The 15371-nt window shown below is 44.0% G+C and overlaps 1 protein-coding gene across 3 annotated transcripts in view; it reads right to left on the minus strand.

Moving 5' to 3' along the window:
* LOC116945039 (uncharacterized) overlaps positions 1-15371 on the minus strand; it is a 51087-nt gene that overhangs the window by 4267 nt on the left and 31449 nt on the right. Inside the window, exons 2-7 of one of the 3 annotated variants that reach the window (XM_076068700.1) lie at positions 12930-13355; positions 9658-9815; positions 7923-8120; positions 6157-6235; positions 3641-3844; positions 3443-3467 (exon numbers count right to left, since the gene is read on the minus strand). In XM_076068700.1, the coding sequence (XP_075924815.1) occupies positions 3443-3467; positions 3641-3844; positions 6157-6235; positions 7923-8120; positions 9658-9815; positions 12930-13355 (1090 nt within the window). Of the gene's footprint in view, positions 1-3442; positions 3468-3640; positions 3890-6156; positions 6236-7922; positions 8121-9657; positions 9816-12929; positions 13356-15371 lie in introns of all 3 variants that reach the window. The other 2 variants (XM_076068699.1, XM_076068701.1) reach the window with 2 other exon arrangements.

The following is a 15371-nucleotide window of genomic DNA, read 5'->3' on the forward strand; positions in this document are numbered from 1 at the left end:
ACATCGGAGCTGATGGAGAAGTGGAGATTGGAGAGACAAAGGCGGCGAGCGAGTCGAGTGAAGCACGGCGAGCGAGCTGTGGCAACAAGGGAACTGTGGAGCATTGAGGACATGTGGAGAACTGTAAATAAAGTGGTGTTGGAAGAAAGACAAAAGTTGTCTGAGTGAAATCAACCACTACACATACTTTATGCATTCATGAATTCCTAAACTTTTTGTGTGTCGTCTGCTGGCCTTCGCATGTTGTCTGCGGCTTTTGCAAAACTCCCAAAAAATTCCCATTTAATTTCTTATGCCGACCCCGTGATGTATCAATCGCGATGCAGAAGGGTCGACTGTATTGTGAAACTCCATTAATGAGGGTGCTATTGGCATATCCTATGAAATGCCTATATCTGGATGTATGTTAGAACTTCATTTGCACTGTACATAGCCAACCATGCTAATTGGAGGTGCGGAGGACGACAAACTAAACACAAAAAGCAATTCTGGGATGATTCCTCCGATTATATATGTGTTTATGCATGGCTATGAGGAAATACCTGGAAGTGGTAGCAATAATATGAGCTGCGTGTCCAAAGCACCAATTACAGGGAGATACGATGCCCATCATTTACATCATATCTTACAGAACAGTATTAATTTGAACATGATGGATTTATGCTGGTGACAATGATGACGACAATGATTATCATCATTATCATTGCTGTTGTATTTACGCACGGTCTCCCACCAAGCACCCGCATGGTCGCTTGTGCATCGCCAAGTGAAGGTGACGACAGTGGAGATGGAGCAATGAGATCAGTGTTTTTGCACAAGTGAGATGTAGTATGGCATCATAGGATTACAAAATGCATCTCACTTGGGTATAACCAAACCAATTATCCTTTGGCTTAGCTGTAATTAATCATAATAGGCATGGTATGTTCATTTAGATACAAGTATTCATACTCTTTGGTTTTATTCGGTAAAGTCACGTAGATAAAATAAAATAAAATAATTAAATCACGACGTTTCGGAGGCAACACAAGCTTCCGTCTTCAGGTGGAATAGTCACAGCAGAAGATCTGTGTTGAGTACACAGCTCTGAGACGATCGGGTTTATATCTAGGTTAAGTGGGGAGGGGGGAGGAGTCAGAAAGGGGGCGTGGGTGGGTGGGAGGGCTGAGTCAAAAGTGGAAGGCTGTGGTGGACTGCCAACACATGCGGAGGTTAAGGGGGGGGAGGGAGGAGTCAGAAAGGGGGCGTGGGTGGGTGTGAGGGCTGAGTCAAGTCGCTTTTTTGTTAAGCAGCCGGGGGTTTGAGTGGAAGGCTGTAGTGGACTGCCAACACATGCGGAGGAAATATCTAAAGTTTGGTATAGCACCACTGAGAATTGCTGTACAATTAAAAGGCAGCTAACGTTTGACTTGATTTATAACATCTTTCCAATGTTCTTAGTTTTTTCGGTAAAGTCACGTTGAAGGGAAACAACAAAATAATAAAATATAAAACAATAAAAAAATTCTCACGACGTTTCGACCATAACTCAAACGGTCGTTTCCCTTCAACGTGACTTTACCGAAAAAACTAAGAATATGAATTACTGCAGTCACGAAAGCTTTAAATCAAAATCTTTCCAATGGCTGCTTAATTTGAAACCATCCTCTCGGTTGAAGTTGTGTCTCTGTATATCTGGATGGCCTCGTGGACAAATCTCTGATAATAACCGGTAGGTTTGCAGAGTACCTTGGTATCGGAGAAAACAATATCATGATCACGCACAGCGTTGTAACAGTGAGCAGCCACAGCAGAAGAATTCGTTCTGCCATGTTTCAAATCTGATTTGTGCTCGCAAATTCGGTCAGATATGTCGCTTCGTCTCCCCGATATAGCAGTCACCGCAGGTACAACTCAATTTGTAAACACCGGGGTACTGTAAGTCAGGAATAACATCCTTTACGGATGGGATCAGATCACGGATTTTGTGTACTGTGTTGAACCGGACCTGGATCTTGTGTTTGTTTAGAATTTTGGAAATCGTTTTAGTAACGTCTGCTATGTATGGTAACGTGATGATTTTGATCGGAGTGTCAAGTGGTTGTTTCTGTATGGTGGGAGAAACAGCTTGGCGGATGGTACGGTCAGAGTAACCGTTCATCTTGAGGGCCAGATGTACATGATTTAATTCACTGGTCAGGTGGTGTTTGTCAGAAATGCAATGAGCCCTATGGTATAGCGTTTTGATGAGAGAATTATTCTGAGTCGGGTGGTGGTGAGAATCAGGTTTCAAGTAGGAGCATGTGTGGGTGGGCTTCCTGTAAACAGAATGTCTTAAAGAGCCATCAGGCCTTCTCTCAAACAAGACATCCAAGAATGGTAGCTTGCCATCTTTCTCAACTTCCATGGTGATTTTGATGGAAGGGTGTCTGGAATTGATGTGGTCTAGGAAAAGGTTCAAAGCTGGGAGGCCATGTGGCCAAATGACGAACGTGTCATCCACATATCTCTTCCACAGAGAAGGGCTGAGGGTGGATGTCTGGATGGCATCTGATTCAAATTTCTCCATGAAAACATTGGCTATCACTGGTGATAATGGGGAACCCATGGGGGTACCCTCATTTTGTTTGTAGCAGGTGCCATTCCAAGTAAAGTAAGTGTTGGTGAGGCAGTGCTTAACCAACGCTGGCACATCGGGGTCAAGTCCATGTTGGACCAAATCTTCGATTATTGTGATGGTATCAGGTACTCCTCCCTCCCCCCCCCCCCCTTAACCTCCACATGTGTTGGCAGTCCACCACAGCCTCCCACTCTTGACTCAGCCCTCACACCCACCCACGCCCCTTTCTGACTCCTCCCCCCCGCTTAACCTCCACATGTGTTGGCAGTTCACCACAGCCTTCCACTTTTCACTCAGCCCTCTCACCCACCCACGCCCCTTTCTGACTCCTCCCCCCCCCCTTAACCTATATATAAACCCGATCGTCTCAGAGCTGTGTACTCAACACAGATCTTCTGCTGTGACTATTCCACCTGAAGACTGAAGCTTGTGTTGCCTCCGAAACGTCGTGATTTAATTATGCTCCTGCATTACTGTGCCTTTTGCGCAGCTCGTGTTGCTTGCACAGCTCTTTCCCCCACCCATTCACTTTGAAATCCTTATAAACAGCTACATTTGGAGGCTTGCCCCCTCTTTTCTCTCCGCCTGATGAAGACCGCTTATGTTGCGATCGAAACGTCGTGGGTTTTTTGCTTTTATTATTAAAAAATTTTAAAAAATTATATTTAAGTGACTTTACCGAAAGAACCAAATAAAACCATGGGGCCTTGACGAAAACTGTAGATTAATCCCACAAAGTGTCCAGCCCTAACATGAATAGTAATTATTATACAGCACAATATCCACCCTGTAAAAATGTTTTGTGTTGTCTAGTTATTGAAGAGATTCAAAAACAATATTTACCTGTTGCAGTGCACTTGGAGATGATCTGAAAGGCATTTAATATAGCATTAATATTTGTGTAAACGTTGCAAATGAAATAATGCTGCTGATGAAAATATATAGCAAACAATAATTTCACAGATTCATCACAACACTTTACAAATTATCATTAAAGGATAATATTCACACAACTTGTTAGCATTATATAGTTTTACCTACCCTTGCTTGCATGCCTTTTTCGGTAAAGATGTGCCAGAAATGCAGCAAAAGCCACTAGAGCAATTATGACCAGAATCAATGTGATGACCAGCCAGAGATAGTATTTCGCATCTTGGTTGTCTTTATTCACAGCTGGGCTTGTGGTGTTGAGCCATGGCGTCTTTGTCACCTCTGCATTGCTATAGCGTGCCGACGGATCCATCTCTGCGGTTGTCACGGTGAATTGGTGGCACATCTCCTCCAACGTGCCTGATCATGTATTATTTAATTGAAAACGAGTTGACCACCTACAAGCAATCCTCTGTAACTTTACATTTAAACAATTACAAAAGCTATATAAAAACAATACATTCCAGTATAGTTTACATTTACAACTACATTTAGAAAGATATTGCAACGTAAATTACTCTGCTTGATGACAGAGGTGAAAGGTAAAGGGTGCAGCCCTGCAATTTCTTGCTCAAGATAGTTGTTCCCCATATCAGTGAACCAGTTTAACCCCTTAAAATTTACTACCACTCTTGGGAAAAAATGTTTCCCAAAAAAATAAGACAAAGTCTCATGCCAACATATCACGCGCTCTGATACATTTCAATCACTACACATCCCCTTGTGAACACTCGCTGTCTTGTTTCTCCTTCTGCACCCGTGTAGGTGGCCTAATTTATGTATGAGCCTTCTTATTCTTTAGTATGGATTAATAGCAGCAGATTAAAGATGTTATTTTAGATTTGTTATCCACTCAATTGTCTGTTCAGAAGCAGAGTGGATCTTGTCCATTCCTCCTTTAAAGGAGTGAACACAGTGTTCACGATGTGGTCAATGGTTTTGGATTCGTGGCTACACTCCCCATAATTCAAAGATATTCGATGCTTATCAACGTTTAGGCGCCGCTTATGTGAGTGGAACATCATTGGCTTGTCTAAGGCGTGACCAGCCACATCAACATCAACCTAACATTGGTTCACTATGGGCGTTTGTTTTTAATTCTGAACAATGTTTGGCTTTTTTATTGCGAACATTACCAAGTGTGCTTGTAACAAACACTAATGTACATGCAGCGTATGTGTATGTGCGGCATCCATATGCACGTGCCAGTGTGTCCGTATGCATGTGGGGAGCGGTAGTGTAGCGGTTAGCGCGCTGGGCTACAAACCCGAGGAACCCGAGTTCGATTCCCGCTCACGCCCAACACCAGTGACGATTATCTAAACCGGTCCTGCGCTTCCCTCGGTTGACTCAGCCTGAAATGAGTACCTGGTGCGATGTGTGTAAACATCGGTACTGTGTAGACAGAGGCGGCCAGGCGTGGTGCTGACCACCCACCCCTTCAGGGGTGCTCGCTAACAGAACTTGCCCCAATAGTCTGGTCAGGCAATACGGGGGATCTTTGTCTTTGTATGCATGCGCATGCCCATAGCCGTGATGTTGTGCGTAGGCACAAGATAAAGCGGGCGGGATCTGAATGGTGTACAGCGTGCTGTCTAACAAGAGTCCACAATGGTGAGACTCACTTGCTGGAGTAAACAGCTTTCTAGTTTCCAGCAAAGGAAGCGGTGCTCCCCTTGTTCTCTCCCCTGTGACAGTTTTGACTCAATACAACCATTAAGTCAGCAAATCAATGAAGAAGCATGGTTCTCAAAACTCGCCAATTCAATTGATGGAAGCCAGAATACACATTTAATACGCAGGCTTTCACAGGCACTCTGAAACCAAGTGTGGTATTTTTGGATAGGATGTATATTGAGTATTTCTTCTCTCAAACACTGGTCATGCGCAACTCTTACAGTGGTGTGTTGGTGAATGCTTGAGGATAAATGCTCAAAACATAGCCTAACCTAGAAGACCACACTACCTGGAGAACCCATGCATTACAATGGGGTAACACTCAAGGCTCAGATAAATCAAATTATCTATTGCTGCACTGCCATCTTCTGGCCACCTCGTAACCAATGTCAACAACGCCTGGTATTCGAAGAGAGCATACACATTTTAAATCTTGACTTAAAGCTTTCGCGACTGCAGAAATTCTTATTCTTTGGATCTTTCGGTAAAGTCACATAGATAGGTTAAAATATATATTTTTAAAAACTGGGACGTTTCGATCGCAACACAAGCAGTCGAAACGTCGTAGTTTTTTTTGTTATTTTTTCTTTGGACCTATCTACGCGACTTTACCGAAAGACCCAAAGAATATACACATTTTAGCCAGGCTCAACACTGTTTAGCTTTGCGAGATTTGATGACATCTCGTGCAGTGTGATTTATTGTTTCACTTGTGCTGCTTAACACACGTGCATATATTGCCTACGAACACGCTTAGTAATTTCTTTCATTTTTTGTTGTTGCAATTGTCATCTCAGCCCAATCCCCATGCACCCAAGTATGGCTCTTGATATGATACAAGAAATGCAGTGCGGTTTTACTAAATGGCTTTATAATCTGGATAGTGTACATCAGATTTTTTTTTTAATATACAGTCCTTGAAAAAAATCCATGGTTTATTTGTTACGTACCGGAAGTGCACTCTTTTTCCTTCGTGTTGTTTTGAAATTGAGAATCATAAACGAATGATTTATTGTTAACTATGATTTCCTGCAAGAAAAAACATTTAGGGAGATAAGTTGTAATTTTGAACAGTGTTAACGGAACACCATACAAACAGGGTTTACATGTTCTGTGCATTATCAGCCATATACTATATAAATGCAGTTTTGTCTCAATGTAAATACAGTTTTGACTCAATACAGCCATTCAAAAGATTGCCAATTTGTGCCACAATTCATACACGTCATCGTATTGCAGCTTCATTCTTTAATACATTCTCTTGTCTATACAGTAGAAGATCGATTATCCGGCACAAGATTATTCAACTTCCAACATTATTCCCGGGCCGATCCAGCGAACCTCCATCACAGCTGGAGTTGGATTCAGATTCTGAATAACCACCTCCAATTCTACACCCCCGATCATCACCCCATGCCAAGTCTTCGAGGTTGGAGTGGTGAGTACAGTACAGTAAATACAGTAACTTTTTTTCAGTAGGATATTTATTTCAGTCTATTTGTATGTTCATGTTGCCAATTTCATATAGTAAACAAATAAAAAACGTAAAAAAACATGTACACAACACCCATGAACATAATGTGCAAAAATTTATTATTTTAAATTACGATGTGATTATCCGTCGTTTTTGAAAATTCGGCACCGCCTTCCCCCGTAAGGTGCTGGGTAATTGATGATTCTATTCTCTGACAAAACTAAAGTGTGGTGCTCTCCCAATATGCAATTGGGTAAGGTGACTGTCATATTTGGTCTTGTGAAACATCTGCTGCCTCGTAGAAAAATGTGTAAAGTGCACGTGAGTACCAGGGTCATGCCCCATTCAACATTTACATGTTACTGACAAGCTACAATTGAAAAGGCCCTTATTTAAACAAATTAATAATAAAAAATGTTCAATTATACTACTTATTACAGTAAATAGTGTATATTTTTTCAAATTAAAATCTAAATACTCGGCTGAAATCATTTATGATAACGTGTATCAAATTAGGGTGTAAGAAGCAATGATTTCCAATTCATGTCCACAACTTATTCGCTACACCACTTTACTGTATATGGATTATTGCTCGATATGTTTTAAACTGGAAACCCATGACCTATTTCAGCTTCATTGAGTTGAGTCTTACCATCGACGTGTAGCTTGTTAGTACTGTACAGTTTTACTATGTCGACATAGATTTACTTCACTAGATACATATCCAATTAGTCATAGTCACACTATGGTCTGTTAAGTAATAGCAGTAGGTTGTCAAATTACGCACCTTAATGTTTAATGCGCAATGTATATAAACGTAAATAAGTATGCACGTCGAGCCCGTTTGTCAATCCACTGCTGGATAAGGGCATCCTCACACTGTGGGTCGTGTGGGTCATTTGACCGGACGTCACACGCCCTGGTCAGTGCGGGTTGTTGAAGACAAAACGAATAGAAAAATACTGCAGTCCAATAGACGATGCTGCACTGCCATCTGTAGACCGCCACCTTAGCCCCGCAAGCTGCCTGTGGCAGCCCGCTTGTGCGTGTGCGTGGTCACCCATCCATGCAATGTCCAGGCTCAAAACTTCCTTAGCTTCCAAGACCTGGTGCGTTTTGGGTGATTTTGTCATAAGCAACTAAAAGTAGCGTACATAATGTCTTTCAGCATTAACACAGCTAATACAGTGTTGAAACTACGAAGTAAAACATGCACATGTATTAGAGAGTGGTGGGAGTCACCTGAGCATGAAGATCACGAGACTCTCCATCAATCCAGCGATTAAGTGGAAACACAAATGTGGTGTGGGACTCTTCATCTTCGACCTCAATCTTATCAAGGTTCCAGGCCGATAAGGGTTTATACCAAGCACCACCATGCGATACAGTAACCCTCGTTATGTTCCCAATGTCTCTAGATATCAGAATGAAAGTGTCCTTCTGTGAAAATTCATATTTCAAGGTTAATGTAATCACCACGTGGTGATTATCCTATGTTTGCTGATAAAATGTCGAGTACCAATGTAAAGATCCCATGTATTAATAATTAATTAAATCTATCGACAAAACGTGCATTGTAGTAGTAGAGGGAGCCTACCTTTCAGTATTAGCTAACACTCGTTTGTATATACAATTCTAGACTCTGCTAAACCACTGTTTATGATACAGTGAAACCACTGGTTACTTTGACGCTGTTACCCCTGAATCCATAGGGCGCAACCGAGCGCTGTATCAATCCATTATCTGCAAAATTATGTTTTTGTATTTACAATTATTACAAAAAATGAAAAAAACATGTAGTAATAGGTGGGTGCTCATTTCATCCTAATATCCAGATGCACCACCTGTGCTTCGCACTGTGCCAACTTGCTGAATCTTAGTTGCATAGCGCTCTACTCGTGAGCATCGCTCCTCCACCCTCTGTTGTTGTTAGAGGGAAACTGCCTTCAAAGGCCCTGGCCTTTTGGTGATATCATAGACCTTGAACAAAGTCAATAAAGCAGAGATGTAAATCCTGTTTAATCTCCCTACACCTCTGCTGTAGCATACAGACATAATATGGCATGTGTGCAGGACCACCCCACTTTGAGACCATATTGAGGCTCTCTGCAAGCCTCTCTTGAGTGTGCCTGGCAAGGCATGTCGAATAATTAACCTTTGCCAAGATCTTTCCTGACACACTGAGGCGCGAGAAGCCCTGGTAGTTGTTGAACTCAGTGGGACCCTGAGAACATGAATGGTAGCCCAAAACCCCTGGCCTATTGATGATATCATAGACCTTATCCTGGGCATTCTTCCAATCTCATAACATGTACCGTGATGCAAGCAGTTGTAATGATGTCATGATAGGACAGCCACTACACACGATTGTCACCCTCAGTAGTTCGCTTGCGAGGTCATCTCTGCCCGGCGCTTAAACTGGTCTCAGGCTCTGGATTGCTCTTATCTGAGCTAAGTGGTTTCCCCTCCACATAGACCTCAGAAATGCTCTGCAAACCTGTTCCTGGGGGTCACAGATCGTATTATACTCTTTCCCTTTTGGATGGTAATGGGTGTGGCACTGCAAGTACTTTTTAGATGGTATTAAAGAGTAACTTGTCATCGCGATGCAGTTTCGATCTCCTTAGAAGTCAGTGACCACCACTCATCCTTGCAGGGCAACACGGCTCTCTGAAAGTCCGAGCGTCTGCTATGGTAAGCCTCCTCATTCTCGAATGTGACATCTTGTAGATGGCAGGAGTGGGCCTGGTACTTTCTTTCAGCTAACCGGAACACCTCCATCATCCATTAGTTGAATCTGCCTGCGTGAACTTATGATAGTTATTCCCTTGTACGTATTATTTAAAAAGCCTTTGACACGAGGTAGTGAGGCTCTACTGTGTAAACAAATGAGATGAGCAGTACTAGAGGAACAATAAATAAAGAACATTCTCGAGTTTCCACCATTCTGTGACTGTGAATCAGTAATACTGTATACCTGATTACGTTCAAAAGGATTGTTGTGTGTCTTGGAGGAAGTTAGATCCATTGCAGGATTCACTGCACTTCCATGGATTGTAATAGAAACGGCTTCATCAGTTCCAGCTTTATCTTCAATTCCAGTATAAACGTGTATGAGGTATGTCTTCAGCGAGTCTGTAATTCATAAAAACGACGTTATTCAGAAGAGTATTTCACCTTTTTAATAGCATACACATTCAAAACCATGGCAAATTTTCATTACATAAATGCATAATGCAACGTCAAACTTTTCTATACATGCTCACTTGCATAATACGTCATGTTTTATTGATGGCAGCCTGCAATCGTTCCACATGCCATATCCCAAAACTGTGGCACATTTTCTTTGTTAAAATCTGGATTTTAATGGAACAAGTTCTGCCAGCCGACATTTTACAGCTTCTATAGTCCATGAGTGCACTGCATAGACCTTACATTTTTATTTAAAGCTTTCGTGACTGTAGCTGATGATGATTGCTTGTGTTGCAGTCGAAACGTTGTGAGGATTTTATTGTTTTATATTTTTATTAATTTATTGTTTCCCTTCTACGTGACTTTACCGAAAGAACCAAGAATATGCATAGACCTTGTTAGGTGGTATTGTAAATGTAACCGGTACTCTTATCCCTATATCGTGGCTGATAGCTGGATTGTAATAATTCGATTTTATTTAACCCTATACATGTAAACTGCATTCCAAAACGCTGAAAATTGCAAACCAAATGAAGATCAAAAATAATATGAAACCACAGAAAAACAAACCGAACATGATTGAAAAATCTATGAGGCGGGACAACAGTAAACACGTAAGCCCTGAAACCACAATGTATACCTCATACATACAAAGAATAATAACAAACAGCAATACTGTAGTTTGATTTCATACTGCATAATTTTTGCCAAAATCTTTCCTTGTACATTGAGGCGCAAGAAGCTCTGGTAGTTGTTGCAATTAGTGGGACCCTGAGAGCATGATGCCCTAGCTGTAGCCAGCAGTAAACAAAGACGTCTTAAAGTGTGGTCTGAAGATTCAAAGGGAGCTGATCTTACAATTGCACAACGCGTGTGCTCTCCACGCAGGAGCTGCAAAAAAGAATGCGCGAAGCAACAGCCTTGTATTTGATCTTTGCTGTGACTCACAAATCAAGACAAGAGTGAAGGAATCGAGATGAGGTATACATTGTAGTTTCAGTCGCATCTTGCACAGGTAAAGCAAAGCAGATTTAGTAGCATATTTTGAGAGATAGATCACTCTGAGTCCAGGAGGAGATCTAGATTCTGCACATGCCTGACAATGTTTGAGTAGCAGACTGAGAGGTATCCACTCCTCTCGCAAACATCTACATATCGATATACAGTCGACCCTTCTACATCACGGGGGTTAGCGGCGCAGGCCCCCCGTGATCTGGATAAACCGCACAGGTAAAGCAAAGCAGATTTAGTAGCATATTTTGAGAGATAGATCACTCTGAGTCCAGGAGGAGATCTAGATTCTGCACATGCCTGACAATGTTTGAGTAGCAGACTGAGAGGTATCCACTCCTCTCGCAAACATCTACATATCGATATACAGTCGACCCTTCTACATCACGGGGGTTAGCGGCGCAGGCCCCCCGTGATCTGGATAAACCGCGTAAAATGTTTTGGTCCCCTTGGCGAGTGAAGCAAGCACCTCCAGCCGGGGGGGTTTAGGTGGGGCGCTGTGAGCCTTTGCGTGTCATCTGCTGGCTTTCGCGTTCTTTTCGCAAACTTTAACTTTTTACAAAATTTAACTTTTAAAAAATTGTGTATATTTATGGTATTATAAGATAAAATGCATTAATATTATACAGTCCTGTACATATATTTTATGCATTTGAGTTACTAAACTTTTTGTGTGTCGTCTGCTGGCCTTCACCTGTCGTCTGTGGCTTTTGCAAAACTCCCAAAAACACCCAAATAATTCCCATTTCATTTCTTATGCCGACCCCGCAATATATCGAAACCGCGATGGGGAAAGTCGCGATGCAGAAGGGTCGACTGTACTACCATTGCACAGGATTATTCTACCCTGTGCTGAACGCCTCGTCATACTGGAAGCTCATCTGCACGACCTTTTATGTCACTTATTTTATGGGATGTGAGCGTCACTGGTAAACCAGAAATTATTTCCCATCTCGAGTTGCCCTGATGTGGTGGTGCTGGGTCTTCTCTTCAAACTGCTGCAGTCCTCGTGATGATGGTGCTCCCATGATGCTCTCTGTACAATGTGTTTGTACCACGTGACAATGTGTTTGTACTACGTGACAATGTGTTTGTACACGTCACAATGTGTTTGTACCACGTGTAGTGGCATCGGTGGATGTCACTACATGATGTGTGAAGCCGGCCTGTGTGAGGCAAGTACGCACCGCTCACACCACCTACAGCACTGCAGGATGGATGCAGTACCGGCCCTAGTGGGGGCCCGGCGGAGATCGCCTGTCAAGGATGGAGGGCAATGCACTCGACGTGCAGTGCCAGCCTCTGGAGGTTATGGGGCGAGAGTGCCAGGGACGGTGCAAGGGTTCGCACTGGGCCATGGAACTCCAGGTGAACCCGGGGGCCGAGTGACCGGAGGTACCGGCCAAGGGGCCCCAAGGAGGGGGATGGGGGGGACCATGGGACCGGGACCAGGTCCCTCTCGGAGGCTCGAGAAGGGAGGCGTGGATATGGGCAGAGGAGCCCTGGGACGGGGGATAAAAGCTGTTGCAAGACCGAAGCCAGAAGCCGTCTCCCAGAGAAGACCTGCCCAACTACGGGACCCGGACCCGAGCCAGGGTCTGGCCTGAGATAGCCACCCCGTGTGAGCTAAGGATAGCCAGCCCGTGTGAGCTAGGCATAGCTAGCCCGTGTGAGCTAGGCATAGCCACCCCGTGTGAGCTAGGGATAGCTAGCCCAGAGAAGATACCTCCCTAGGGTAGCTGGTGAAGGGGCAAGCATGCCCCTTCGTGGTTAGGGTTTAATGTTTCAATAAACGTGTTGCCTCCAAAGAAGTCTCTGCCTCCCTGGTGTGAACCGCTACACACGTGACAATGTATTTGTACCACGTGACAATGTGTTTGTACCACGTGACATTGTTTGTACGACGTGACAATGTGTTTGTACCACGTGACAATGTGTTTGCACCACGTGACAATGTGTTTGTACCACGTGACAATGTGTTTGTACCACTTGACAATGTTTCTCATTTTCCAACACAAAGCCAGGGGGTTGTATTGTATTACTTACTCATTATTAACAGCTGAATTGTCATCATGTAGTACCTCTTGCTAATCTGACTCTTATTCCAGAGGTCTGTCTTGCAGACGGTGAGACTGTTGTTACACACGTGCTGGCCGAGGAGAGCCCCCGTGACACACGTGTATGTCCCAGTGTCGCCAGCCTCCACTCTTCTTATCGTGAGGCCACCAGACCCAGAGCAGCAGAGCCTCCCCACCTCTGATGCGCCCCCTCCATCACGATCGCAAGAAGGGATGAAGGCTTCTTTTTCGGAGCACAAAGCCACGGGGACCGGCTGGCCTCTGGCTCCTCTTGCTGCCCTGAACCAGACCACCCAACTTGGCTCGGCACTCTTATCTCGGCCACACGGCAAGGAAGCCATTGTGTTCATCTTCACATCCACATTGATTGTGGACAATTCCTGTTGACATGTGACTAAAAAAGCATATACTGTATTAGCATTTGGCATGAACCTGGCAACACCAGAGTTGCAGGATGATAAGACACGCATCATACTGTAGTTAGAACAGTGGTTGTTAACCTTATTGGAGGTACTGAACCCTGCAAGCTTCATCAGTGCATTCACCGAAACCTTCGTAATTGGAAAAATAAAATATGATTTCTTCAAAACATAGGTATATATTTTATTACTGCACAAAATGAACCATGCATCAGTTGCACACAAAATCACTGTGTTCAAAGAAAAAAACATGAATTTCACACAAAAACATAACTCAATGAATATTTACTGCAAATCAATGTGACTTTTTCTGTTGCCTTTCAGATAGAAGTTCAGAAATGCGCGGCTTCACCTTGGCAAGTGCCACTCTCATATCATTTTCGCAACAAAGTCTGTTCCTTTTCTTAGTTTTTATGTCTACCATCCTCGAAAAAGATTGCTCACAAAGATACGTTGTAACAAACGGTGCGAGTATCTCAAGGGCTTTCTTAGCAATAAGAGGGTATGGTATGATTTGGTGACACCAAAACGTTGAGAGTGTTGTTGTTCTGAAGAGTTGCTGTTGAAGCTGGCTCTGCTGAAGTTCAATGATTTCCTCGAGGTATTCATTGTTGACATCTGCTGTCGCAACACTAAACGTGAACGGCTGTCTCACCCATGCTGGATATGACTTTCTGGTGGGGAAGTATCCATCAAGAGACTTTGCGAGCTCATCTAAGTACATGGAAATTGCTTGCGTCAGCTCCCCAGGTACAGAAATGTCTCCAATTCCAGACACATCTTCGATCTTACATACAAAGTCGTCCAGCAGGGGAAAGTTTGCGAAGTTATCATTCTCTGTTCGTCGTTTCCATAAAGGTAGCTTTTTTTAAAATGCCTTCAGGTTTTCTTCCGCTTCGATGATGTTGACTCCACCGCCCTGCATCTGTCGATTTAGATGATTGAGTGCATCGAAAATATCGGCCATGTATGCCAAAATGAGAATAAACTCAGAATTTTCGAAGCAATCTGCGTGACAAGGTTGGTGCTCTTGCAAAAACAGGGCTAATTCTACACATATGGCAAAAACACGATAACCACCGAACGTTAGAATGGTTCAGAAGTACCTCGAATTCAGAGCCCATTTCCTTACACAGCTCTTTGAAGATGAGGTGCTTCATAGCACTATTTCGCACGTAGTTCACACATTCAACTACAATTTTTAATACTTCTGTAGTGACATAGGACGTCACTACTGTGTAGGCCCATACGAGGACTGGGGGCCCCAAGGGGGTGCCTGGGGGGGTCACGTGGTGGAGGACCCGGACCTTCCCAGAGGTGGGGGAAGGGAGGCGTGGCCTGGGCGGAGCCGGCCACGCCAGAGCGGTTATAAGCGGGGTGTGAAGGCAGAGCAGGGCTGTTCAACCCCGAAGTGAAGACGACATCATCGATCCTCAAGTCCCAGGTCATCGTCTGGGACCAGGCAGCCCGTTGCCTGCCTAGGTCACGCTGTATAGTGTTCCAGAGTGTTAGTGAGTTGAGGAAGGTGGTCACCACCTTATGTACAGTGCTATATTACTTACCGTTCTAATAAATAGTGTTGCCTCCAAGCTGTGTGTGTGTGTGCACCTAATTCGAACCTACTACATTTGGTGTCAGAAGTTGCAGAAAAATAAATATTGCTAGGTGTTATCCTAGGGTAGTAAAATGAGCACACAAAAAACAACTCACCTGGACGCCTTCGTACGATGAGGATGGCGTGACGACCATCCTTTGGACAGCCCCGGGGATGGCAGCCCCGGTGACAGAGAGAGAGATGGCGCTGCACGCGGAGCGGCGGGACTGGCATCGCACCGCTGCTTCGCCGCCATCAGGAACGGAGCGCTGGAGCCACGGGAAGAGGACACCGTCGTCGATGCGGGGGCTGGCAGGGGAAGCCCGGGCATGCGGGCCACGCGGTGAGGCCGCCATTCTGGCGGCTGGCCAGGACGCTGTTCCCGCCAAAACACCGT

The sequence above is a fragment of the Petromyzon marinus genome, chromosome 22 (genome assembly GCF_048934315.1).
Source record: "Petromyzon marinus isolate PM22_M1 ecotype Great Lakes invasive population chromosome 22, UKy_Petmar_22M1.pri1.0, whole genome shotgun sequence".
Classification (NCBI taxonomy): domain Eukaryota; kingdom Metazoa; phylum Chordata; class Hyperoartia; order Petromyzontiformes; family Petromyzontidae; genus Petromyzon; species Petromyzon marinus.